Source organism: Lissotriton helveticus, chromosome 12 (assembly GCF_964261635.1).
Source record: "Lissotriton helveticus chromosome 12, aLisHel1.1, whole genome shotgun sequence".
Lineage (NCBI taxonomy): Eukaryota > Metazoa > Chordata > Amphibia > Caudata > Salamandridae > Lissotriton > Lissotriton helveticus.
In genome coordinates this window covers 472121492-472146380 of record NC_136073.1, presented here as the reverse complement: position 1 = coordinate 472146380, position 24889 = coordinate 472121492, and the positions used below count along the sequence as shown (strand labels likewise).

Sequence of the window (24889 nt, the reverse complement as noted above, 5' to 3'; positions counted from 1 at the left end):
TACAAAGGTTCACCGCATATACTAATGATTAGAGTTATCTCCATATACATAGGGAAAGGCGACGAATGGATATACTCTAAGAGTCACATAGGAATGGTAGAGAGTACAAAGGTCCACCGCATATACTAATGATTAGAGTTATCTCTATATACATAGGGAAGGGATACGAATGGATATACTCTAAGAGTCACAGAGGGCCCAGTACCGGCCTCGTCGCCAGTGTAGGGGTTCAGCCTTGCGGTGGGAGACCTACCCCTAGATCCCCTGGCAGTAAATGGACACACACATGGAGTAAGGCATTGTGGGTGTAAAGACCCAGAGCGGTCTTTCCCCATTTATTTATCTCCTCTGGCGCGTCCGCCCTGAGGAGTGGTACAAACTGCAACAAAGTATAGAAGAGCCCGGATGGCTCTCTACATCACAGTTCTCAGAACCATTGTTTGTATGTTCCAAATGCAATACACACCGGAACTTAAAGAAATACACATAGCAACATATGAGAATCTCAATACTATACCTTGTCACTGGGCTGCCCATCACCGACCTACCTCAGTTACTCTGTACCCCCTACTGACCACCGCCAAGTATCCTCTCCCATATAACTCTTGAAATCCCTCAATGATCACTACCCTCCTCATCGCTATTTGCACCCTAACATAGTGACAACCTTTGTCAGATCGTTATTTTTTCACAACACTCATTGATTCCTTATGCATTCACGTATGTTACATTATCTTCCTTCACCTTCAAGACCCACGTTACCCTGCCCTTAGGAGGTACACATCCATTGTTCGTTTCTAATGAGCGATTGGTGCGCTGACTGCCTACTCTTACCTCTACCACCACAGCTGGTTTAATTCTGCTCCCATCTTTCAATCCCAGAAACAGCTCCCGCTCCTGCCCCTTCCCTTTAAGTTACCGCCTCGTTCCAGCCCCGCCCCCACAGCGTTCTCTCACAGGTACCTCCTGAGGCAAGTCCGGGCTCTGGTGCCTTCTCTCCCCGGTGCTTCTTATGCTTTTTGCCCATCCTGAAGCCGGACAACGGAGGTGAAAAAAAAGGCAAGAGTGAAAACAGACAACTGCGCATGCGCACAAGGGAGCCACTTGCAGTAGAAACTCAGAACTAGAGCGTGAAGAGCAACCGGCTCTGAAACGGTTGACCCGCCGTCCTGAGCCGTCACACTACCCGCTGCTGGAAGTGCACAGAAAGGGGACTGGTATGGCCCAGGCAAGGTTGAGTGCCATCTTAGGAGAGGTGCAGGTCTCCCCGTGAATGACAACTTCTCGAAAGATACAACGTGCCTAAATTATGTTATGAATTATCATACACTGTACCTTCTTCACATTATTAGTCTTATGTTATAAAGGAATACTTATATTTTTCCGGGGTTAACAACGTCAGCGGTATATGGTTATTCTTAAATTGAGTGTCACAGTTTTGGCTGGTTTCCTTTTAGTATTCCGGGGAAGCGCATCCACAGAGCCAGACAATTTAACTTAATACCGTCCTGCGATTTTCCCTGTGTTTTCTGGATTCCCAGGTAGAGGCGTCGTTTCCCCTTTTCGGTTAAGTCTTTGTAACTTATCGAGAAGCAAGCAGGCTTTATGTTTTTGTTTCTGGCATGGGAAGATGATATTGAGTTATATTTTCTGTGAAACAATTCCAAATATATCATCGATATGTTTTAATAATTCATCGACAGGTTTTAGTTTCCTGTATTAATAAATGATATTAGTTGGGATACTTTCTGAAGTTATTAACTCAGTCCACTACTTCTCTATAGGTCTGTCTGTACTACAATTCTGTGGTATTCTTATTTAAGGAGTTCAGTGTATACATATTTATTTGTTTGCTTACCTCACATTATATGTGCCACCTTGGAAGGCTGCTGGGATTCTGTGTCAGGACCAGAGGCGATGTTTATGCATTACTTTCTTCACTCTTTATTGTACAGCAAGTTCAAAGTGAATTTAAAAAAATCCAACACTACACTTCCCAGGAACCACAGGTAGAGTCCATAGTGTCGTGACCTGGGCACAGGGCACTAGGACCCTGGACCCGACTGTGGAAGGGGGGCAAGGAACCGGACACCACTTCCGGTTAAGGAGTGGGGGACGGCAGATAGCCAGGAACTGGGCATGAGGCAGGACGTGTGATCGTGGGCTGTAACGAAGAACAATAAAAGTACCTGATTGAATCTGATGACTCCTGTCGTGCTTCGACAATAAGGATACGACAACTGGTGACGATTTCTTGGGAGAAGAATTGCGCGTGTGTCCAGTGCCCCATAAGTGAGGAGCTACGGAGCCAGGAGTCCACCCTGGTCTGATTGACTGAGCGGAGTCACGGAGCGGGAGCCCACCCCGGCCGCAACAGGACCAGCGCGAGGAAAAATAGTTAATCACCCGGCCGCAACAGAAAGCCGGTAGAAATCCCCGACGTTTCAAACTGCAAGCGCGCGTGAGAGACTTGAAAGAAATCTCGTGCGAGATGACAGCGGCCATCTTGAGGTCAGGCAAAGCGGCCAATCAGCATCACGGAAGACCCGGAGGCCATCTTTAAGTTAGGTGGAAACTGAAAAGGTCCCGCGATCTCGCGAGACTTGGGTGGCCATTTTGGAACCAGGCGCTTTCAGCCAATCGGGAGCGGGAGAGGCCTGGCGGCCTTTTTAAAATCAGGAAAAAGAGAGAATACAAGAAAAAGGTGCAAAAAGGAGCAATAGGGGCCAAAGAAGAAGAAAAGTGAGCTGACAATAAACAAAGTGACAATAAGAGAGAAAAGAAAAACAGAATAACAGAACGTCAAGTGAGGAAACACAAAAAATAAAGAAACAGCAGAAATAAAGTTTAAAGAAGAAAGTGAAAACACAGGAAATAGTGGGAATAGAGCCAATAAAGACAAAAGAAGAAGAACAAAGAAAAGAAAACACAGAAAAACAAAGAGAAGAAAAACAGAATAAAAGAAAGAGGTGCCACAGGCCCACAATGACTGAACAAGTGAGTGACAAGCAGAGCGCTCAGTACCGCAGACCCCTTCCATTCAACCTATCTGAACCACAAGTAGGTATCAGATGGGAGCGATGGGTTCGCAAGTTCGAAAGATACATGCGTGCCACGGATGTAACAGACGCCAAGCAGTTGGATCTGTTTTTAAACCTTGTAGGCGACAAAGTAGACGTCCTACTAGTGACATTCCCGGAGGACCAAACGAAAACATATAAAGTGCTAATCAAGTGCCTCTCAGACAAATTTGATCCGCAAAGAAACATTGACTTTGAGAGATACACCTTCGGAATTGCATTTCAGCACACAGACGAATCCCTTGATGACTTTGCGACAAGACTGCGCAAACTGGTCACACACTGCGAATTTGACAAGTTCGACAACGAACATGCGATTCGCCTGCGCATCATTGAGGGATGTCTGTCAATTGAATTTCGCACACGAATTCTGAAAGAACTGACCTTGCTGGAGAAAATTCTAATGATGGCCAGGGCAAAAGCGAGGGCGACGGCGCAAGCAAAGCAGATGGAGCTGGGTAAGGAGAGGCGAATGGAACAAGCAAACTACATTGTCGGAAGCAGCCGCACGAACACTTGAAAGAAGGAGAATAATGAGCAACAGTCAAGGAAACAACAAGAAAAAACATGGTACAGATGCGGACTTGAATTCCCACACACTGGCGTGTGCCCGGCAATGGGTCAGACATGCAGGAAATGCAACAGGAGCAATCACTTTGCAAGCGCGTGCCTGGGCACACAATTCAGAAGTGAGAGAGGAAGACCGGGAAGACCGCGAATGATGACAAACAGATATGCCAGGCACATGGAAACAGCAAACCGCAGTTTGTCAGCTGAATCTGAGGGAGAAGTGGTGCAAGAGAACGTAGAACGACTATACTTGGTGTCCGATGTAGTGTCTGCAGAAGAAGACACACGGCGAGAAAGCATCCACATAATAGAGAAGCATCAAGTAAAAAAGACTACGACCGTGACCATAGACGTGGGACAGCACAAAACACGCTTCGTGTTAGACAGCGGCGCCACATGCAACATCATGAGTGTATCCGAATATGAAAAAATGGAAATTAAACCAGCGCTAGTGCCATCCAGAGTTGTTGTATTCACGTGGGGATCAAGAAAACCAGCTGAGTTAATGTCACAGCGCAGGTATTGGGCCTCCTCGCAATGACATACCACATGTCAGAGAAGAAGGACATCCTGCGAGATTATCCAGGAATCCTACATGGATTAGGGAAGCTAAAAGGACGGCAAATAACACTGCACATCAATGAAGCAGTAAAACCAGTGGCTCAACATCACAGGCGAGTGCCGATACACTTGCAGCCGCAAGTGGAGGAGGAAATACAAGCACTGCTAAGTCAGGACATCATAGAGCCGTCAGAGGGACCGACACCATGGGTGTCGCCAATAGTGGCAGTGCCAAAGAAGAACACATCGAAAATTCGTAACTGTGTCGACATGAGGATACCAAACACAGCAATTGAACGAGAAAGACACCCTGGACCACACCTCAACGACATGATCAGCTGCCTAACTGGCACATGCCGATTCTCGAAGCTGGACCTGTGCAAAGGATATCATCAACTAGCTTGATCCTCAGTCAAGATATATTACAAAATTCTCCAAGCACATGGGTCTATTTCGCTTCAAACAACTAAGTTTTGGCATCTCATCGGCAGCAGAAATATTTCAATAGACAATACGGCAAGTGATAAGGCCGGTAAAAAACAGCCTCAACTACAGTGACGACATTCTGGTGTTTGGTCGAACAGATGACGAGCTTGACAAGTATTGCGAGATGTATGCTCCTAGCTGGAACAAGCAGGTCTAACACTGAATGAAGACAAGTGCGAAATAGGGAGAGACAAACTGGTGTTCTTCAGACACATCTTTTCTAAAAAAGGGATGCGACCAGATCGCAGCAAAGTGGAAACGCTAGAAAAAGCAAAACCTCAGAGCGACGTTGCAGAAGTGAGGTCGTTCTTTGGGCTTGCCAGTCACTGCGCGAGGTACATAAAAGACTTTGCCACGGTAAGCACACCGCTGAGAGAACTGACGAAACAAGGCCAGACATTCATGTGGAAAAAAGCCTGCAACAAAGCGCTTGAGGCCATCAGACATGCAGTGATAGCGGTGGACCATCTTGCGTACTTCGATCCTCTGCTATGCACAGAATTGACAGTGGACCCCAGCCCGGTGGGGTTAGGAGCGATCTTGGCACAGCATAGGCCAGGCAAAGAGTCCCCAAGAAATATAGTGGAATACGCAAGCAAGAGCCTGTCCGACTTTGAGAGGGCTTACTCACTGCCGGAGAAAGAAAGCCTTGCAGTAGTATGGGCATGTGAGCACTATCACATGTTCATATATGGGAAACTATTCACCATTATGACAGATAATCAGGCCCTAGTAACGATCTATGGAAATCCTAATGCGAAAATACCGCCTAGACTAGAGAGATGGGGCATACGGCTGATGGACTACAACTTTAAGATCGTGCACAAACCAGGGAAAGCGCACAACCCGGCAGACTACATGTCACGGCACCCTTTGCCACAGACACCTGAGGCAATATCAATAGCAGAGGAGTACCTGAATTTTGTATTAAAACAAAATACTCCGGCATCAATAACGATGGCGGAGTTGGAGCTAGAAACAGAGAGGGATGCCACAATGCAGGCGCTCAAAATGGTAACAAGACAACAGAGATGGAGGCATGTCAACAACAACAGCATCATGGAAAATGGAGTGATCAAAGAGTAAATGCTGGCATTCAAAAAGATTCATGAAGAGCTATCAGAGACCAAAAATGGAATAATAATGAGAGGAACAAGAATAGTGATGCCAAGAGCTCTGCGGAGACAGACTGTGAATTTGGCGCTCGAATCACATAGAGGCATGGTAGCAACAAAAAAACTGCTACGGGAGAAAGTGTTGATCCTGGGGTTGGAGAACATGGTGGAGGCCACAGTCTCAAACTGCCATATCTGCCAAATGACGGGGCAGCCAGCAAAACCGGAACGACTACAAATGTCAGAACTCCCACGGGCAGTGTGGACCGAACTGGCAGCAGACTTCTACGGGCCCCTGGAAACGGGAAACTACCTGCTCGTGATAATTGATGAATTCTCCAGATTTCCCATAGTGTGACAAGTATCGTCAACATCAGCAAGTGCAACTCTGCCAACTATGGACGATGTCTTTGCTGCGTGGGGTTCCCCGCAAACACTAAAGACAGACAATGGGCCACCATTCTCAGGGGAAGAATTTAGAACATTTAGGGACTATCTAGGGATCCATCACAGAAAAATAACGCCCCTGTGGCCACAGGCAAATGGCATGGTGGAAAGATTCATGGGGAACATACAGAAGGCTGTCCAAAGAGCAATACTGGCGCAGATATCAATAGGACAGGCTCTGTGCCAAGTACTAAGAGACTATCGAAACACCACTCACAGCTCCACAGGACGGTGTCCCGCCAAGCTAGTGCTGGGGAGATCAAGCAGGACGAGGCTACCGCAGCTGGAAGCAGCAGCAACGCCAGAGCAAAGCAGTATCGCCATTAAAGACCAAGAGGCAAAGGAGAAAATGGCGATGCAAGGAGACACGCCACTCCAGCACAACTTAAGCAAGGGGATACCGTGGTGGTGCGGCAGCGGCAGCTGAGGAAATCGGACAGCCCGTTCTCAAAGGAGCCATTGACAGTGACCGAGGTAAAAGGGCCCATGATAACAGCATCAGCAGGACGCTACAACATCACGCGAAACAGCTCACACTTCAAGGAACTCAAGGTCATGGATGAAGACGAAGGAGCGGTCGCAACAGGAGCCACAGGCATGAGACAGGATGAGGCGCGCAGATGGACAAAGGAGAAACACAGCAGAGAAGAGAGTGCAAAAGACCAAAGAGACTGATTGTTGAAATGTGATGAGGACACATGTTCTCTCTCTCCCTCTTCCTCTCCCTCTCCCTCTCCCTCTCCCTCTCCCTCTCCCTCTCCCTCTCCCTCTCCCTCTCTCTCTCCCTCTCTCTCTCCCTCTCTCTCTCTCTCTCTCTCTCGCTCCCTCTCTCTCTCTCTCTCTCCCTCTCTCTCTCTCTCTCCCGCTCAACAATCATTTGACATCAACAATCTCTCAAACAAAGGGGGAGGTGTTGTGACCTGGGCACAGGGAACTAGGACCCTGGACCCGACTGGTGGGAAGGGGTCAAGGAACCGGACACCACTTCCGGTCAAGGAGTGGGGTTACGGCAGATAGCCAGGAACTGGGCGTGAGGCAGGACGTGTGATCGTGGGCTGTAACGAAGAACAATAAAAGTACCTGATTGAATCTGATGACTCCTTTCGTGCTTTGACAATAAGGATACGATACATATCAATCATTAACCAATGGCAACACAGTTCGAATGTCTATAAATAGCCATTTGTCGCAAAGTCCTTTCTCTTTCTTCACTGTTGCGTTGGTTAAGTCCCTTGTTTCCTTAACTGCTCTTGGGGATAGTGATTTGAGAGGCATTTTAACTGTTATTGTGGGCTTTCCTATTTATTTCGACACTGTGCATTGCTGCCCTGTACTTTGCTGGGGTTGCCACGCTAGTACGACTGCTTTTTTTTAGTTGCTTTTTTCACAGCGTTTTAGATAGTGTGAACTTGACCCGAATGTTTTGGGTATCAGAGCGCTTTACACGAACACCAGTTGCGTTACATGAGGACACATTCTTAGGTCTCGCCTAGCACAGCGCGCATACGATGCTGTAGGAGAAGGCTCTTGGAATCACTTCAGACTTCCAAGAGCCTTCACCGTGTGGGTCTGCCTCCTCCCACACATCCCATTGGCCTTTGCGTGTGGCTTTAAATAATTGAAAGCACCCAAATGGCCAAAGACGGGTGCATGTCCCGCCTTTCCTCAAAACTTTCACTCCCATGGCCTAGGGGTCTCGGGAGCGCGCAGGGTGTCATCTGTTCTGGATCAGGTTTCCAATTAGCTTTCACTTTTGCGTGCAACGGCGGACACAATGGCAGCTGCATTCTGGGCTTTGTTATTGTGTATTTCCTCCCCCCTCTCAATCAGTTAGCTGGCATCAGCCTGCCTCTTGGCAGAGCCAGACGGATGGAGAGAGAGGGCTGTGTTTCAGGCTGCCTCAGAGCAGGAGCACGCGGGCTTGTCTTTTTTTCATAAAACAGGAAATCCACAGAGAACTGAGAACTCAAATTTAGCCCAAGATCACACTGCTGCTTTGGGTTGGGTTTGCTACTTCCACTTAAATGATATTCTGCCTCGTTACCACTAGACAACATCCCCTCACTCTGGAACATAACATACATAAAAGAAAGATGTGCCCTCCGTGGAGGCATTGCCCTCGCAACCAGCTTTGCTGCTAAACAACCATCGGCATGTTTTCGGTTCACGACGTTGTTGTGCCTCATTTTCTCTGTACTGGCTTAGGGTGGTTTAGCGGTGTAAACACTGTGGATCCGTGCTGCAGACAGCGCTTTGCCTCCGCCCTCAGGTGCCAGCCGCGGGTTATTACTGGTCAGGCATTCTTGCAGCCTTCCCTTACAGCCCGCTGCGGCCCGGGCAGGCTGATGGCACCGCCGCTCTTCCTCTGGTCTAATAATAGCTGTTCACAGGGAAACCTCTCTCCAATACGTTACTAAATCCCCTCTAAATGTTAATGACGACCCTCGTTCATTGATCAGTATGGCAGGGTGTCCAGGTGAGCGTGGTATGCCTTACCCGCCCAGCTGGCACGACTCATCTGATCTGTGGGCATCGTGCCACCTCCAGCCGCGTGCTTCTTCCACTGAACTGTTATCACTGTGCCCACGCTATGAATATAGGAATGCTGGCGCATTGGTTAATTGTTAAGTACCACTAGTTGAGCATGCAATGGTTTTAACCAGAGGACATTGACTTGAGCAGATCTGGTTACAGAAAGCTATCATACGAGTTTAGTGTCATTGTGTCATGAAGGAGATGGGGGTATTGCCCATACGTTAACCCTGTCATATAGGTCTGTAACTTAATGATCTAGTTTCTAGCATGTGTGTAGCGCTTAAATTTCACTAGTGTGGCATCGTAGCGCTCAGACCCCCCGGAGCGATTACAAGCAGACGTACATGTTTGGTGGGTGACGGTATTATATGTTGGTCTGTAATTTAGTGATTTCGTTTCTAGCATGTGTGTAGCGCTTAACTTCCACTAGTGCAGCTTCGCAGCGCTCAGACGTTCTGGAACAATTACAAGCGGTGAAAGCGCGCAGGGCTGTGACATGCTCTGTTGAACGTAAGCAGCACCAGAGCGAAACCTGGCGGAACCCTCCACCAAACTCTGCCAACCTCTTTCTAACGTGCCCTCCCTCTTGCACAGTCCCACGCAAGTGTATTGGTTATGCAACATATACGTATGTGATTCGAATTTTAATATATCATTAAACAGACAAAGGCGCCAACTTTTCGAATGGAGAAATAATTGGAGTGCTTACACTGCTTCGTGTCAGCAGCACCTCGTCGTTCCTTCGAGACAGCTCAATCCGTCAGTCCTTTTACTGCAAGAATCTCAGTGCCACCCACAGGCAAGCAACCCCTGGAGCCCAGACAGGACAGGCTTGGTTTCTCATCCTTTCAAGGTCGACAGAATGCATGTTGTTGAGTTGGACAATAACAACGTATTCTTAAGAGCACTTTAAAATTCAAACATTTCTAGCCTCTTTGAACCCGCCTCTCCTAACGTGGAATTGCCTTGGTATAGTTTAGTTCAAAGACACGTGTATTATAGTTAATTTATTAATTCACTGAATCATTCAGTTTTAATTAATTCTGCTAACTGGCGTTAATATCTTTGTAACATGTAGTTGCAATCAATGGCGCCCACAGCGAGTCATATCTGAATAGAAAATCACTCAGATCACTGGCTGATTCAAACTATGGGGTTTAGGGATGTTCACCTGGACTTAGAAATGGGATTTTTGGCAGGCTAGGGCATGTGCTAAAGCCAGACAGAAACTACCACTCTAGTCAGGATAAGGGACTTACACTCCTAAAATAACCCCTGCTCACCCCCTGGGTAGCTAGGCACGAGCAGTCAGGCTTATCTTAGAGGCAGTGTGTAAAGCATTTGCACATAACCAACAGTAATATGGTTATGCACTACAAAAGGACACCACACCAGTGTAGAAAAATATCCAATATTTCTATATACTTAAGACAAGACCAAAAGCGATAAAAATCCACAATACAGTACTTAAAAATCCACAGTTATCAAAATTCGCTTTAAAAACAGTTCCTTGATGTCGATAGCTCCGTCCGGGGCTATCATGGCGTTGTGAGCACACATATCCAAAGAGTACTGGCTGACCGTGGCGTCGCGGGCCATCTACAGTGTCGGGAAGACCCGCAAACGGTACCTTTTAGAAATGCAGGGCGTCAATGACCTCTCGTTGAGCTTCCGAAAACCAGGCGTCCACAGGCGTCGGTTCCAGAGGTTGGCACAGGAGTCGTCTGGGCCCTCGAAGTCACACACATTGCAGGCCGATCTCCTCTCTGATGCACTCAGGAGCGCTGGTGTCGCCGGCGTCGTGTGCTGCGGTGCGAAGTGCAGCGGTACGGTGTGCGGTGCCCTTAGGTCGCGGTGCGAGCAGCGACTCGGTGTCGGCATCAGATGGTGTCGTTGGTGAGACCAGGGTCGTGGTGCGAGATGAAGGTGGTGCTCGTCACGGTGCAAGCAGCGGCGGTGTCATTGCTGAAGCGCTGTCGTCGGCTGACGAACTAGAGTCGATGGTGTCAGCGTCGGTAGGCCAAGGCTGCGGTGCGGGATGAGGGCGGTGCGTCGATTAACTTTACGAGCGGTGCCCTAGAACCACGGTGCAAGCAGCAGCATCGATTTCGGCGTGGAGCGTCGTTGTCCTGGATACCAAGCCATCGTCGTGAAGCAAGGCGGTGCGGAGTACGGTGCGGACAGTGGCTCGGTTGCACCATCAGCAGGCGTCGTCGGTGAGACCAGGGTTGTGGTGCGGTGTTATGGTGGTGCCCTCTGTGACGCCAAGGCGTCGTCGTAAAGCAAAGCAGTGCTGTGCCCACAGGTTGGGGTGCGAGTGGCGTCGTCAGCAGGCGTTGTCGGTGAGAACAGGGTCGCGGTGCAGTGTTGCGGCGGTGCCCTCTGCGGTGCCTTCAGGACACCGAGTCAGCAGCAGCATCGTAGACGTCGTCGGTTTGCATTTCTTCTGTTGCAGCACAAAACACACAGTCCCCAGTGCTGAGGGCCGTTGAGCTTGAAGTCTTTGTTGTTCCTGAGACTTCTTGAACAGGGGGCAAGCTCTACCTCAAGCCCTTGGAGAAACTCACAACGTAGATTTCAGAAAGTCCAATCCAGGCCTTTCACTGCTCAAGACAGAAGCAGCCACTGCAGGTCAACCCAGCAAATTACACAGCAAAGCGGTAGTCCCTCCTCACAGCTTCTCTGGCTCTTCTTTTTGGCAGTCTTCTTAATCCAAAAGAGTTCTAGCGTTCAGGGGTCTGGGCCCGAGTATTTGTAACCAAAAATCCTTTGAACCTCTAGGCAGAGGGTGTCTGTGCCCAGCCAGTACCAGTTCTGCCTTCTCTGTTGTGATTTCTTGACAGGAGGTGGAGACGGCATTGTCAGAGGCAGACCAGGCCCTTTGAGGTGCAAGGAAATCTCCTCCCTCTTCCCCCATCGCAGCCCAGGTCTATTCAGCCCTTTTCTGACCTACCTAGACTATCAGGAGCCACCCTTGCTTCCTAGCCATCTGTCGGTCAAAACCCAGACAGGCAATTCACATTCCAGCAGAGGCACACGGGGATGACTGAGCAAGAAAATACCTACTTTCTAAAAGTGGTGTTTTCAAACACGGAATGTAAAAATCACCTTCACTAAAAGATGTATTTCAATATTCTGAGTTCAGGCATACTAGACTCAAATTTCTACCTTGTTCCCTGGATGAGTTTAGGATTAGAAGATGTTATAATCAAACTACCCATTCTGGCCTATGAGAACAGATATCCGTGCAATAGTGAGAAACGAAATTGGCTGTAATTCACATGCCACACACACCAGGGCATGTCCTACCTTTCACATACATTGCACTCTGCCCACAGGGGTACCTTGGGCCTTCCTTAGGGGGTGACTGACATGTAGAAAAGTGAAGGTTTAGGGCCTGGCAAGTGTGTGCACTGGCCAAGTTGGCATGGCAGTTACAAACAGCGCGCAGACTCTGCAATGGCAGGTCTGAGTTACCTTTTTAAGGCTACTCACGTGGGTGCCACAATCAGTGCTGCAGGCCCACTAGTAGCTTTTGATTTACAGGCCCTGGCACACTCAGTGAACTTTACTAGGGACTAACAAGTAAATCAAGTATCCAATCATGGAAACACCAATCCATAACACAATTTACACAGAGAGCATATGCACTTTAGCACTGATTAGCAGTGGTAAAGTGCACAGAGTCCTAAAACCAACACAAACAAGTCAGGAAAAATTAGGAGGAAGAAGCTAAAATTTTGGGGATAACCCTGCAAAAAGGGCCGTTTCCAACACCTGGGATAGACCCAGTGCTCGATGCTGATGGGATCTAGTGTGAACCAACTTCCCAATCTTTTTATTTCCACAAAAACAGTCCTTACTTTTTGTTAAAAAAACGATCATTCCCTAGGTGAATGTCGACCGTGAGGGGCCCCAGGCTGAAAGAGACGGGGTGAGGGATGCTTCTGTTCTGTGAAACCAAGGTAGAAGTATTCTGCGATATTAAGTAACAAGATGGGCGTGCGTGCACCTGGTTAATGACAGAAGCGTACCTATCATTGGTGCAGCAGGTGCAGTGACACCGGGCTCAGAGTTCTGAGTGGTGCATTTAACCCTGATCATTTCTGTATTTTACTGCCTCATCACTAGCCAAAGGGCCCATTTTCCTTGCTTGCACCATGGCACATGATATCATTTGTATGCTACTAGTTAATGAGCAAATCGAACGGCAAATTAGGACCCACTTTATGGCTTTAATTGTTGCATTCATTTGAGGCTTCAGATGGCAAAGATTACTTTTTTTCTAGGGGCAGCCTAAGAGTGTTTCCAGATGAGCTCTGGAGTGCGTAATTCTAATGGAAGCTTATGAAGAAGGTTGGCACTGGGCACAGTCTGATTGTGTATTAGTAAATGTGTATGTTAGGAAAGCACTTGTTTTATTTTAAACACTAAGGGCCAGATGTAGGTAAATATTATTTTCCGACCTCTTAAATACCGAGTCATACCGACTCGGTATTACCGAGTAGGAAAATGAGATGTAGGTAACAATGCCGGTAACAAATACCGACTCGGAACCTGTCGGTAATCGGAAACGGTATTTACCGACTCGGAATATACCTACACGGTAAAATCCGAGACGGAAAAACCCTAACCGATCCACCGGTGCCATGGCCCATAGGAATGAATGGCAACTCCCGACCCGGAAAATACCGAGTCGGTAAAAACCGACCCGGTATTTACCGTGTCGGAACTATCCGCCGAAGATTTTGAAACTGACAAACATGTGTGCCTGTGAACCAATCAGGTACTTCAACCACACCCAAATTCAAAGCCACAGGAGAACTAACCAATCAGATCCAAGCACCACACCCCAGTACCTGGGACAGGCCACGCCCATGCAGGTGCAGAAACAAACAGTCAGGAGAGCAGGAGGACAGAGTGTGGAGCAGCCTTTCCTGAGACAAACTACACTGCAAGATGGAGAGCCAGGAGGCACAGAGAGATGCTGCAGAGCGCAAAAGGAAGCAGAAGTTCAGCCAGGAGGAACTGCAGGTGCTAATTTCGGAGATTGTCAGACATTATGGCAAAATTTTTGGAAAGCAAACTCTGCATGTTGCAGAATCAATCAAACGCAGCACCTGGTTGGACATACAAGGCAAGGTAAATGCCATTGGTGTCACCCACCGTGACCTTGAAGACCTAAAAAAACGGTGGTATGACATCCGCATGATCACCAAAAAAAAACTTGCTGCCCACCGCAAGGAAAGTGCTGCTACAGGAGGAGGAAGAAACAGAGCCCCCAGACTCACCGACATCGAGGAGATGGTCGCATCCACCCTTGAGAAGGAATGTATTCACGGAATTGGAGACGCAGACAGCTCAGCAAGAGGAGCAAAGAAACCAGGTAAGATGCAAGAACATTATCATTTACCCATTTACCTATTCCCCTCACAGGACAAATCAGACTCCACAACAGGTTTAACTAATGTCCTGCATTGCATCCTGGGAAATGTAGTCATGTGTAGATACCTCAGAGCAGTCAGCGTGCATTGCAGCAAGGGTAGCAACAGACAAGTAGCATAGGCAAATGAGAGACAGGCAAAAGTGCAATAGAAGTGTATTTTATCTCATGACACAGGTGAACAACATTACTGACACAATGTCCATGTCTGTCCACAGGAGAGTCAAAGCGCAGCACAGCTGAGGTCAGAGAGAAGAGGAGGGAAGGAGCCGGACCTAGCACATCTCACGGAGGGCAGGACCAAGAGCAGGCAGCCCCGATACCTGAGGAGGCAACTGCAGAAAATCCACAATCCCCTCTCCTATTCGGTAGTCAGGACACAGGAGCGGCAGAACAATCACCCACCCCCACATCACCATCCCCAGTGCTGGGAAGAGTCAGGAGCCATGATGTGCCCCCTCGCAGAATACTGCAAACATCATCGGAGGAGGAGGAGGTGGAGGGTGACACACAGGACAGAGGCAACACCGAGCAGCAGCCCAGTCCCAGAGTCACGCGGGCCAGTGTCCGAGGGCGACGGCCACGGGAGGTAGAGGATGTGCGGCAAGTCCAAGGTGTCTTCTGCGGACTGGAGGCCACCATGGTGAAGGTGCAGCGCCTGCAGGCAAAAGCGATGATGGGGGTTCAGAGGCACGCACGCACAACAAATAATAAACTGGAAGCAGTAGGCAAGGGCATAGGGGAAATGGCAGAAAGCATGCAATCCATGGCGTCAGGAATATCAGATATTACACAGTGCATGACTGTCCTGTGTGACAAATTGGACATGGACCATTTGGAGAGACGCAAGGCCCGTGTGGATGTGCGCCAGCAAACCAAGGCCCTGAACAGGTTTGCGACTGCTACCACTGTGCTGTGCAGACGGTCAGTCACGATGCAGGATGCCATAGTGCAGTGCTGCAACAATTTAAGTGAAGGTATGGCCAGGATGACCTCTGCTATGGAGCTAGTGCTCGCGCATCAGACTGGCACTGGAGGCGACACTTGTGCTGCCGAAAGCGAAGGGTCCACCAGCAGGAGTGGTGCAAGCACTCCTGTGCATGACTTACGGAGGAGTGGCAGGCGTCGGGGAAGTGTGACAGGCCAGAGTGAGAACATTGATTCACAGCCACTGCAGCCCCGCCCTGTGGCCCGTGGCCACAAACAATGACTTTGCCCTCCACCCAAGGCTGTAGTCACGGTGGTGTTAACCGTGACAACACACTCATGGAGTGTTTAATATAGTGAGCCCAATGTGAGCTAACAATGCTGTGGCGTAGTGAATATTAAACTACTTACACAAAGTTACATTCATGCCTGTGTCTCTTTACTCACTCAGAAATATTGTTGTGTAACCTCTGCCCGTCTCAGTCTCCCATCTGTAGCTGCTGCTGCCACTGTAGCTTGGGGCTCTGCCACCTCTGGGTCGTCATCAATGTCCTCATGATATGTGAGCTCCACCTCAGTGCCTTGCTTGGTGGCGAGATTATGCAACATTGCACAGGTCGCTATTATTTTGCAGCAGATGATTGGGGTGTACTGCCGTGCACCTCCACTCTTGTGGAGGCAGCGAAACCTGCTCTTAAGGAGTCCAAATGTGCGCTCAACTACGTTTCGTGTGGATCTGTGAGCCACGTTGTATCGCCTTTCACTCCTGGTGGATGGGTTGAGGTAGGGAGTGAGCACGAAGGACCGCAGGGCATATGCACTGTCGCCTAGGGGGAGAAAGATAGACATTAATTGCAAGTACATGAGACGTAGATCTAATGTGAGTGTCAGGGTGTGTCATTGTGATTTACCTAGCAGATATCCATTTCCAAATTCTCCGGCAAGTAGGCGTGTGTATATTCCACTATTCTGGAATATGTAAGAATCATGGGTACTTCCGGGGAACTTGGCTACGATGTCAGTGATGAGGTTACCTGCATTACATATGACCTGGACGTTGATGGAGTGCTTCGATTTGCGATTCCTGTATATGTGCTCTGTGGCTGCAGGTGGACAGAGTGGGACGTGGGTGCCATCGATGCAGCCGATCACGTGAGGGAAGTGTGCCAGTTGATAAAAGTCAGTCTTGGTTTTGGCTAATTCTGCCGGTGTAACAGGGAATGAAATATAATGCCCCATCCTCTGCATCATGGCATCAAGAAACCTCCTGAAGAAGCGGGACAGGCAGCCCTGGGACACGCCACCCACTACAGCTATCACACTCTGGTAGCTCCCTGAGGCCAGCAGGTGTAAGCTACATAGCACCTGGACATGAGGTGGGATGGCATGGGCCCTGGGTGTTGGGTGGTCCAGGAGAGGGTGTAGGTCCCTGATCAATTGCTTGATGGTGTCTGGGTGTAGCCTGTACCTCTGCAGTATTTCAGGCTCTGTCAGTTGGAACAGTGTTATCCTCTGCCTGTACACTTGTTCCTCCCTTAGCCATTCTCTCTGTCCTGCTGCCTGTAGTCTCTGCCGTCTTGCTATGATGTAAAAAGCCGCCATCATGGGTCCTGAGGTGCATTTTGGGACTTTTTTATAGCCCTCCCTTGGTTACCACCTGCTTTCAATCCATGGTAAATACCGACAAAAAAATACAGTTTTTCGGCTGAATCGGTATTTTTGTGCTTACCTACATCTCCAAGGCCAATTATTACCGTTTCTGATTTACCGAGTCGGAAAATACGAACTCGGTATTTATGTATACGGTAGATTCCGACACGGTAATTTTACCGGGTCATTTTTACCGAGTCGGTAGGTTTCCGACTCGGATTATCATAAATCGGTAATTGATGGCCTCCTACATCTCATTTCCTGGATTCCGGTCGGTAACGGCCGATTTTACCGGTTTTCGGCCGTTACCACCCGGTAAACGCCTACCTACATCTGGCCCTAAATCCCTTTGCACATTTTGACGCAGTGTTATATTGCGTACAATACCATTGTAAAATAATGGCTTTTACCTTCACATTGGTTTCATCTGGGAGTAGGTCCTCAAAGCACCCTAAATGCACTCTTTTCTCCACGGGCCAACAAGGTTTCAGGTCTCGGATTGTCTGGCTACACACAGACACATGCACTGAATACATTAACCAACTGAGCTTTCATTCGCCACAGATTACGTTAACTGGCAGTGTGTTATATTTGATATGTATTTACCTTAAGGTGAAAGGCCAACAAAATAGTTGCAGAATAATTTGTTCTTTTTAGCAATGTTTCTGTCCCTGTCCCCACACTCACTGACCCCGCCCCCATTACACCAGGATCACAGCTCCCATATTTTTATGTTCAGCCACTGGATAAACCTCTTCATAATTTCCTCAAACCCAATATTCACTGTGCCCTTAAGTAAAGCAAGGTGAAGGGAGAACTTTACAACATTCCCATATAAAGAAATTATCAAAAGAAGGTTAAATGTCAGGGTGTACCCATGTCCCTGGTGCTCTTGGTTTACACCCAGAATGTCTCACTCATGAGGACCTGCTTTATCAGCTGATAAAAACCTCTTCAAGGTTAGTCATGTTGAAATGTTGACCAAACTCAAGCCATGCGTTTAGTGGAGTATGTCTTCTATTGCATGCACAAATTATTGCATAAAGTGGGGCAAATGTTGGGAATGCTACCCATCGTCCCTCTAGTAGTTTGTCTACGGAAGCACCCTACAGATGGAGCCATCTTGGGGTGGTGAAAGGCTAGGAGAACAAAAGTGCTCTGCTTCTGAAGGGTGTGATCAGCTTGTTACCAGTGTAAGCCGTAATAGCTCCATGTTCCGTCTATCAACTTTTCGACAATAGCACTCTCCAGAGGAAGCCATCTTGGGTTGGAATTTTTTCAAGTTTATTGTTTATTGCATGATTACTTAAAATCATTACAAATTACATTAAACCTGTTTTACTATAAAAACCATTGTATCACATAAAAAAGAATTTAAAACTAAGAATTAAATGCAAGATAGTGTGCCTGAAAAGCAAATGTCTTTCTTTGTACAAGTAACATAATAATCATTATCACAACCCGCAAGCTGTCTCTTATTTGATGGTATGCAAACAGCAGAAATGGATAAAAAGCTGTTGATTTGAAACCAGCCATACGAGATGTTTACAATCTTTATTTCGATCTGTGTGATCATAAAAGATGTACAAGCAATCAACAATACAATGTTCAAAACTGTAAAAGGGGTTAGTCAATTTAAAATCCATAAAGTGGTTCCTAGCTTTTTAAAAGAAAAAAGTGCATCTTTAAAATACAATCATTTCGAGTCTTTATAGTTAAATTCATAAAAGTATTATAGGGAGAATTTGATCAGGACACAGTGGAGTCATTTATAATCCTTGCACGTACTCTCCACATAGCTGCCAGAAACTTCGCCATTGCAAATACTGTGGGCGCTGAAAGATCAGTTTTAAGGACTCTGTAAGCTGGGGCATAAGTTCGAAAGCCCAAGTTCCTTAAGTATGGCTTGAGCCAAAAGCTCCTAATGTTGCGGTAGGCTTTGCAAAATAGAACCACATGAGCATCGTTTTCTAGTTTGTAGTTGCACGCGGGGCAGTTGGGTGAGGCCCTCTTCTCGTCCCAGTTCTTAGTAAGCGATCTCAAGGGAAGAGAGCCATATCTCCATTGTAAATAAATTTTCCTAACATATACAGGAGACATTTTATCAAGGACATATTCAAAACTGTAAGTATCTTTTATTTTAATGAATATGTCGTTTAATGAACCCTCCCGAATTGAAGTAATAGATCTCTGGAACATGAAACCATAGAAGAGTTTGGAAAGTGCTTTCCTGGGAAGCCTTAGCGATGTTGCTTGTGGATCATTCCATAGCTCTGGGATTCCGAGGGTCATACACATGTCTCTTATGTACATGAGCCATTGGATTTTGGATACAGATATCGTTCTAAGAAGCTCTTGTAATTCGCTTCTATAATGGCTTAGATCTTGACTACTCCAGAGGCGCCTCCAATAAGTCAATGGTTTGAGGTTCACTTCTTCGCTAATTGGGCGCAATGCCAAGTACATTCTTAGCGGAAGGAGTGGAGTACTTAAGGGAAGAGCCGTCAGCTGCCTAATAAAGTTGTTCTCAGCAACTTGAATGGAGTGTAACGGTGTGTGGCCCCATAGTTCTGCCCCATAGATAATACCACCCCGCGCTTGGGCCTTGTAGATTTGAATTGCCGGTGCCAACGGGCGAAAGGGGGATTTTCTAGCGATTCTAGTGATTGCACCCGCCCTCTGGATTAGTTTAGTGGTTGCTTTTGTTTTGTGCGGCAGCCAAGTTAAATTGTGATTGAGTGTTATGCCCAGATACTCAATTACATTAACTCTCTCCAGAGGTGTATGCCCTAAACGTGGATTTGGGCAGTTTTTATGTTTGCGGCTCAGAATCATAAATTTTGTTTTTGTTGGATTTATTTCTAGGCCCCTTTTATTGCAAAAGTCCAAGAATCCATCCAGGATCCTTTGCAGCCCCATTGGCGTTTTTGACAGCAGCAGGGTGTCATCCGCAAACATGATCGCGGGCACCCTGCTGCTGTTCAATAGTGGCGCATCAATATTAGCGATTTTACTGAGGTGCTCTATCACCCCATTTGTAAACAGGCAAAACAGGGTCGGCGCCAACACACACCCCTGCCTTACACCGCGTTGGACAGGGAACCTATCTGTGAGCCTGCCTCCCTTTCCATACCTTACCCGGGCGTAGTTGTTAGTATGGAGCCTAACGAGAATCTGTAGAATGTCATCAGGGACACCCATGTCCTCCAGTACCACCCACAACCTGGCCCGAGGGACCAGGTCGAAGGCGGCACGGAGATCCACAAAAACTGCATACAGTGACCCCTCTTCTACATATGCAGTTTTCCAGAATAGGATGTTTAATCTCAGTATTTGGTCCACTGTGGAGACACCCTTCCTAAAACCTGCTTGGAGAGGGCTCAAGATCTCGGTTTCTTCCATCCAACATTGGAGTCTATCCAGAATCAGCCTTCCGAATAGCTTTTGGCTGACGTCAATGAGGCTAATCGGACGATAGTTGGCGGGGAGCAGAGGTGAGCCCTTTTTGTATATCGGTACCACCTCTGCTCCCAGCCAAGTATCTGGTAGCCTCATTCCCTCTAGGACTGCATTAAATAAGACCATCAAGTATGGAGCCCAGATCACAGGTTCCTGCCTGAAGAGATCGCCAGGGATCCCATCTAATCCCGGAGCTTTTCCAGGTGACAACCTCGCTATGGCCACCTCAACGTCTTTCAAGGTGAAGGAGAGTGATTTACGTGTGTTGGTGATACTAGCTTCGGGTGGTTGTAGCTCCTCTGCCTCGGGGGCGTATAGCCCCTGGTAGTGATCTTGCCACACATTGGCTGAAATGTTCGGTTCACTTGCGGTTGGAAGATCTGCGCAACCGTAGTTAATGATTCTCCAGAATCTGCGAGAGTCCCTGCTAGCTAGGGACTCAGCCAGATTCTCCCAATGATGTGTGTCCCACTCGAGTCTTGCGTTGTACAGGAGTGACTTGTAGGCGCGCCTTTTGGATTGGATCTCCAATGTACTACCTCCCTCTTTTATGGTCATGATAAGGTCTTGTTTTGCCAAACGGCATGAGCGATTGTACCAGGAGTTGTTAGACTGCCCTTGTGTTTTCGGGCGTGCGTTAGTGAAAAAAACTGGTTCAAGCTTCTGGGTCAAATGGATATAGTTTTGAACTAAGGCCTCATTTCTTTCCATAATGGACGGTAGGCCCCCTAGTTCGAAAGTCTCCTCAAGAATTGGGATAATCCCAGCATAAAGGGAGGTAAGCCTTTCTTCACTGGACGCAAGGGTATCCCATTTTACCCGTCTCCTATTGTTCTCTAAAAGGAGTCCCCCTGTCTGTTTCTCCTCGCCAATCGCTTCCTCGCAAGGGATCATATAATCTAGCTACAGGGTGTTATGGTCACTATCCTGTCTTATTGATATTTTAAAGTCAACCACCCTTTTCCATGACTTTAGTTGTACAAGGAAGTAATCAGTTCTAGATTCCCTCCCTTGTCTGTTATAAGTACATTGTGAGGGGATGTCGGACCGAGTACGGCCGTTGCAAGCCCTCAGCCCATGTGTGAGATTGAAGGTGTTAATCTGCACTGCCAGAGTTGTCCATGCTCTGGGAGGAGGTGCTTCCGTCCGAGGAACCTGCCAACTCGAATCCTCCTCAAGGGAGGGTCCATCGAGAAGACCAGGTAAGGGCTCAAAGTGGGAGTTGAAGTCACCCCCTATTAGGTAGGACAGACTCTCAGGGATAGTCTCCAAAGTGGAAGAGAGGAGCTCTATAGTTTTTGAGGTAGACCCATTTTTGACTGGCCTTGAGTAGATATTAATGACCATCAACTTCAATTTGCCAGGCCATTCGAGAACAACGGCCAATATATCTGGAGAGTCTACTGGATATCTTGAGGCTCGGCATCCTGTATCCAAGGCCACCCAGGTCTCCAAGCCCCCAGAAGGTCTGCCTTTCCCACCCCATACCGCAGGGATTGAGAATGTATGGAAGCCCCGATAGTGGGTCTCCTCCCTTGACCAAGTTTCTTGGAAGAGACAGACACCGTTTGATTGTATTAATTCCGCCCATGCGTCTGTGTCTACTTTATTTGCCAGGCCTGCGACATTCCATGAGAGAATGTTTAAAGATTGTGGGGATTTTTGGGTGTCTAATTGCTTTGGCATAGAGATTGTATTTCCAGGGCAGTGGGGTCTAATTGTTTCCCTCTCATCTACCGACGGGGCATCTCTAATGGTGTCCGATTTATGTGGAGCATCACCTGGTTCTATAGCCCTGGAAGTACCCATCTCCTGGGTACAGACTGGGGGGGAACGAGTCTGAGGATTATTTCCTTCTACGTGGTTTCGGGGTGTAAAGGCCAGCTGTCAATCGACCAGTTCGAGACAGTCATAGTGGTTATACAGCGGTAGAGGTGGTGGATGATAGACTCTTTGAGGCCACGGGTCAACTCTGCCAAATCCACCCCCTCCCATCCTTCTTCTCGGGACAGTTTCCCATCCATGGGAGTCGCTATATATGTTTTGGCGGAATGGGGGTATCTGTGGTTGGATGAAGGGTGTCCTCCTTCTTTCCTGGTTACCTTGCCAGTTTCCTCCAAAGTTCTGCTGGTGTCCTCTGCTAGGAGGCTTGGCCGTGTGATCATTGGATGGATAAAAGAAGGATAGAGGAACAGGCTGGATATTGCTACCTTCGTCTTCCAATGATGGATTACAGACAAAGGTGGCTGTTACAGGGTCACCAAAGCTCACCAATAGGCAATCACCGCTGATTGATTTTGGACTCTTACCTACCCAGGAGACCCTTCTGACCATGCGAATATCGCTGGTCATGCCTCGAGGGAGTGGTCTGTGCGTTGAGAGCCAGTTGATGACCTTATTTTTTAGAGATTCTTCCCTTTCATAGGAGTCTGCTTTTAATTCTGGTGCCCCAACTAAGATGACTGTGTACGGGGCAACCTCGGGTGGTAAATTTACAGTAACCGTTCTGGGCACCTTTGGCTTTTTGTGGTTGTCCCTGTTCTGATTGACATTTGAGGACGGTGTTAGGGAGTTCATTACTTGTGGGGTAGGAAATACTGTGGGCTTATCTGCATTTATTTGCTGATTTGTTGGATGTGGCTGTTTAGGTAGACCGATGGTCGGTTTTATGGCTGGTTTGGAATTGAATAATAGCTGTTGATTAGTGATTGTATTTGAGATATTTCCACCTATTATGGGTGTAGTCACTATTGCATTTAATGTTGCAGATTTTTGGATGTCCGGGCTACTATTATGTTGTGTATCAGTGGTGGGTGGACTAAACCCTGGGGCCCCAGGTTTCCAAGTGTCCATAATCTGCATAGCAGTTTTCTCTATCTTTATTATTCTTGCCTCCATTTTAATTAGGCGTGCTTCTAAGGGGCCTATAATTGACTTAAGGAGGTGACCTATGTCTGCTAAAGTTATATCCTCTTCAGGTGACTCCTGATTTTGATCTACAGTAAGTGGTGTATAGTCTATTGGGATATTGGACTGTGGCTGCTGCGAATGGTCAATGACTATCACCGGTGAAGCTTTCTCCTGAATATTGTGGGCAGGGGTGGATAAAGTGGGAGTATTCCCTATTTGTTTTGTAAGATTTTTAGACTTTTTACCCCTATTTGAATGTTTCCCCTGTACCCTTTTTTGAATGGCCCCTTCCCGTGTTCCTCGACTAGTGCTAGGTGACCCTGGTGGATTTGTATTGAAGCTTACTACATTCGATTCCTCCCTGTTTGATGCAATAGTAGCCTCCCCCGGATTTATGACTTCAGGCAATTGGGCAATTTGTTTTGAGGGCAGTGGCAAAAGACTCATATCGACTATGTCACCTAGTGTATCCTCAGTAAGGTCTAAGCCGTCAAATTGCTGTGCCCCACCCTGGGGACCATCTTGTTGGAAGTTTCCGAGGCGCCTATCTTCAGGGGTTTTGGCCATAGCTATAGCACCCATCGAAGAGCGCTTGACCCACTCTATCTCCTGAGAGATGCGTCTTTCCAATAAGTGGATATCGTCTATTAGGAGGGAGCCTGCTTTCAGGAAGTAATTATCAATTGTACCCTGAGTTGGGGCAGTTGGTGTATTGGCGGTGGCTGCCTGGTTGACTTTACTCCTGGTCTCCATGTGGCTCATGTTTGGAGTTAGGGATGAGAAAGGGTACAGTGGGAGATGTTACTTTGGGTTGTTAAGTATAGTCCGTACCTGATGTAAATGGGTAGGCCAGTCCAGTCCTTTCCGTCCTCGAACGGCCTCAAACGGCCCGCTCTTAGCCCGGTCTTCGCCCCGAGCTGCGTCCCGCGCTGCGGGAGGGGCAACAAAGGTTATAGGGGCGTAGAGAGCGGGGGGAGGGCCAGCAGGGAGAGCGGACCGGAAGCTGGAAGACGGTCTCGCAGGGACTCCTGGTTCCTGGAGTCCCTGCACGCTCGCAGCCCCGCTAGCGCCACTCACCCGAGTTGCCCTGTGTCTCAGCACGCGATGCGGCACCCGCGGAGCGGGTGCGGCGAGGTGTGGGCTCTGAAGAAATAAGCGCCGGTGGTGTCCTGTTGATTCACAGTGAGCCTGCTGTCTGCCAAAATTACAAAGTTCTCCCACAGCAAAGACGGTGAGGGTAGCTTTTCACTCCTCAACCCGGCGGGGGGAGGGCCAGCAGGGAGAGCGGACCGGAAGCTGGAAGACGGTCTCGCAGGGACTCCTGGTTCCTGGAGTCCCTGCACGCTCGCAGCCCCGCTAGCGCCACTCACCCGAGTTGCCCTGTGTCTCAGCACGCGATGCGGCACCCGCGGAGCGGGTGCGGCGAGGTGTGGGCTCTGAAGAAATAAGCGCCGGTGGTGTCCTGTTGATTCACAGTGAGCCTGCTGTCTGCCAAAATTACAAAGTTCTCCCCAGCCATACAGTTAAAGTGCTGACATGTCTAGGAAAATAGAGTCTTTAAAGGGCTTAGTGCTAAATAGGCTGTAATGTTCGTACCACCTATAACGAGGTTTTTCAGCCAGCATTCTTGTTTGTTAGGTCTGCTTGTTGGAGAAATTTACTGATTTGTGTAAAATATTTTACGCCTCTGCAAGACAGAATAATTA

The 24889-nt window shown here is 48.0% G+C and overlaps 1 protein-coding gene across 1 annotated transcript in view; it reads right to left on the bottom strand.

The window, feature by feature from the left end:
- BRD7 (bromodomain containing 7) overlaps positions 1-1105 on the bottom strand; it is a 259012-nt gene extending 257907 nt beyond the window's left edge. The window contains exon 1 of the mRNA XM_078668474.1: positions 964-1105. Within this exon, the coding sequence (XP_078524600.1) occupies positions 964-1087 (124 nt within the window). The 5' untranslated portion in view covers positions 1088-1105. The remainder of the gene's footprint in view (positions 1-963) is intronic.
- Between the last annotated feature and the right edge of the window lie 23784 nt (positions 1106-24889).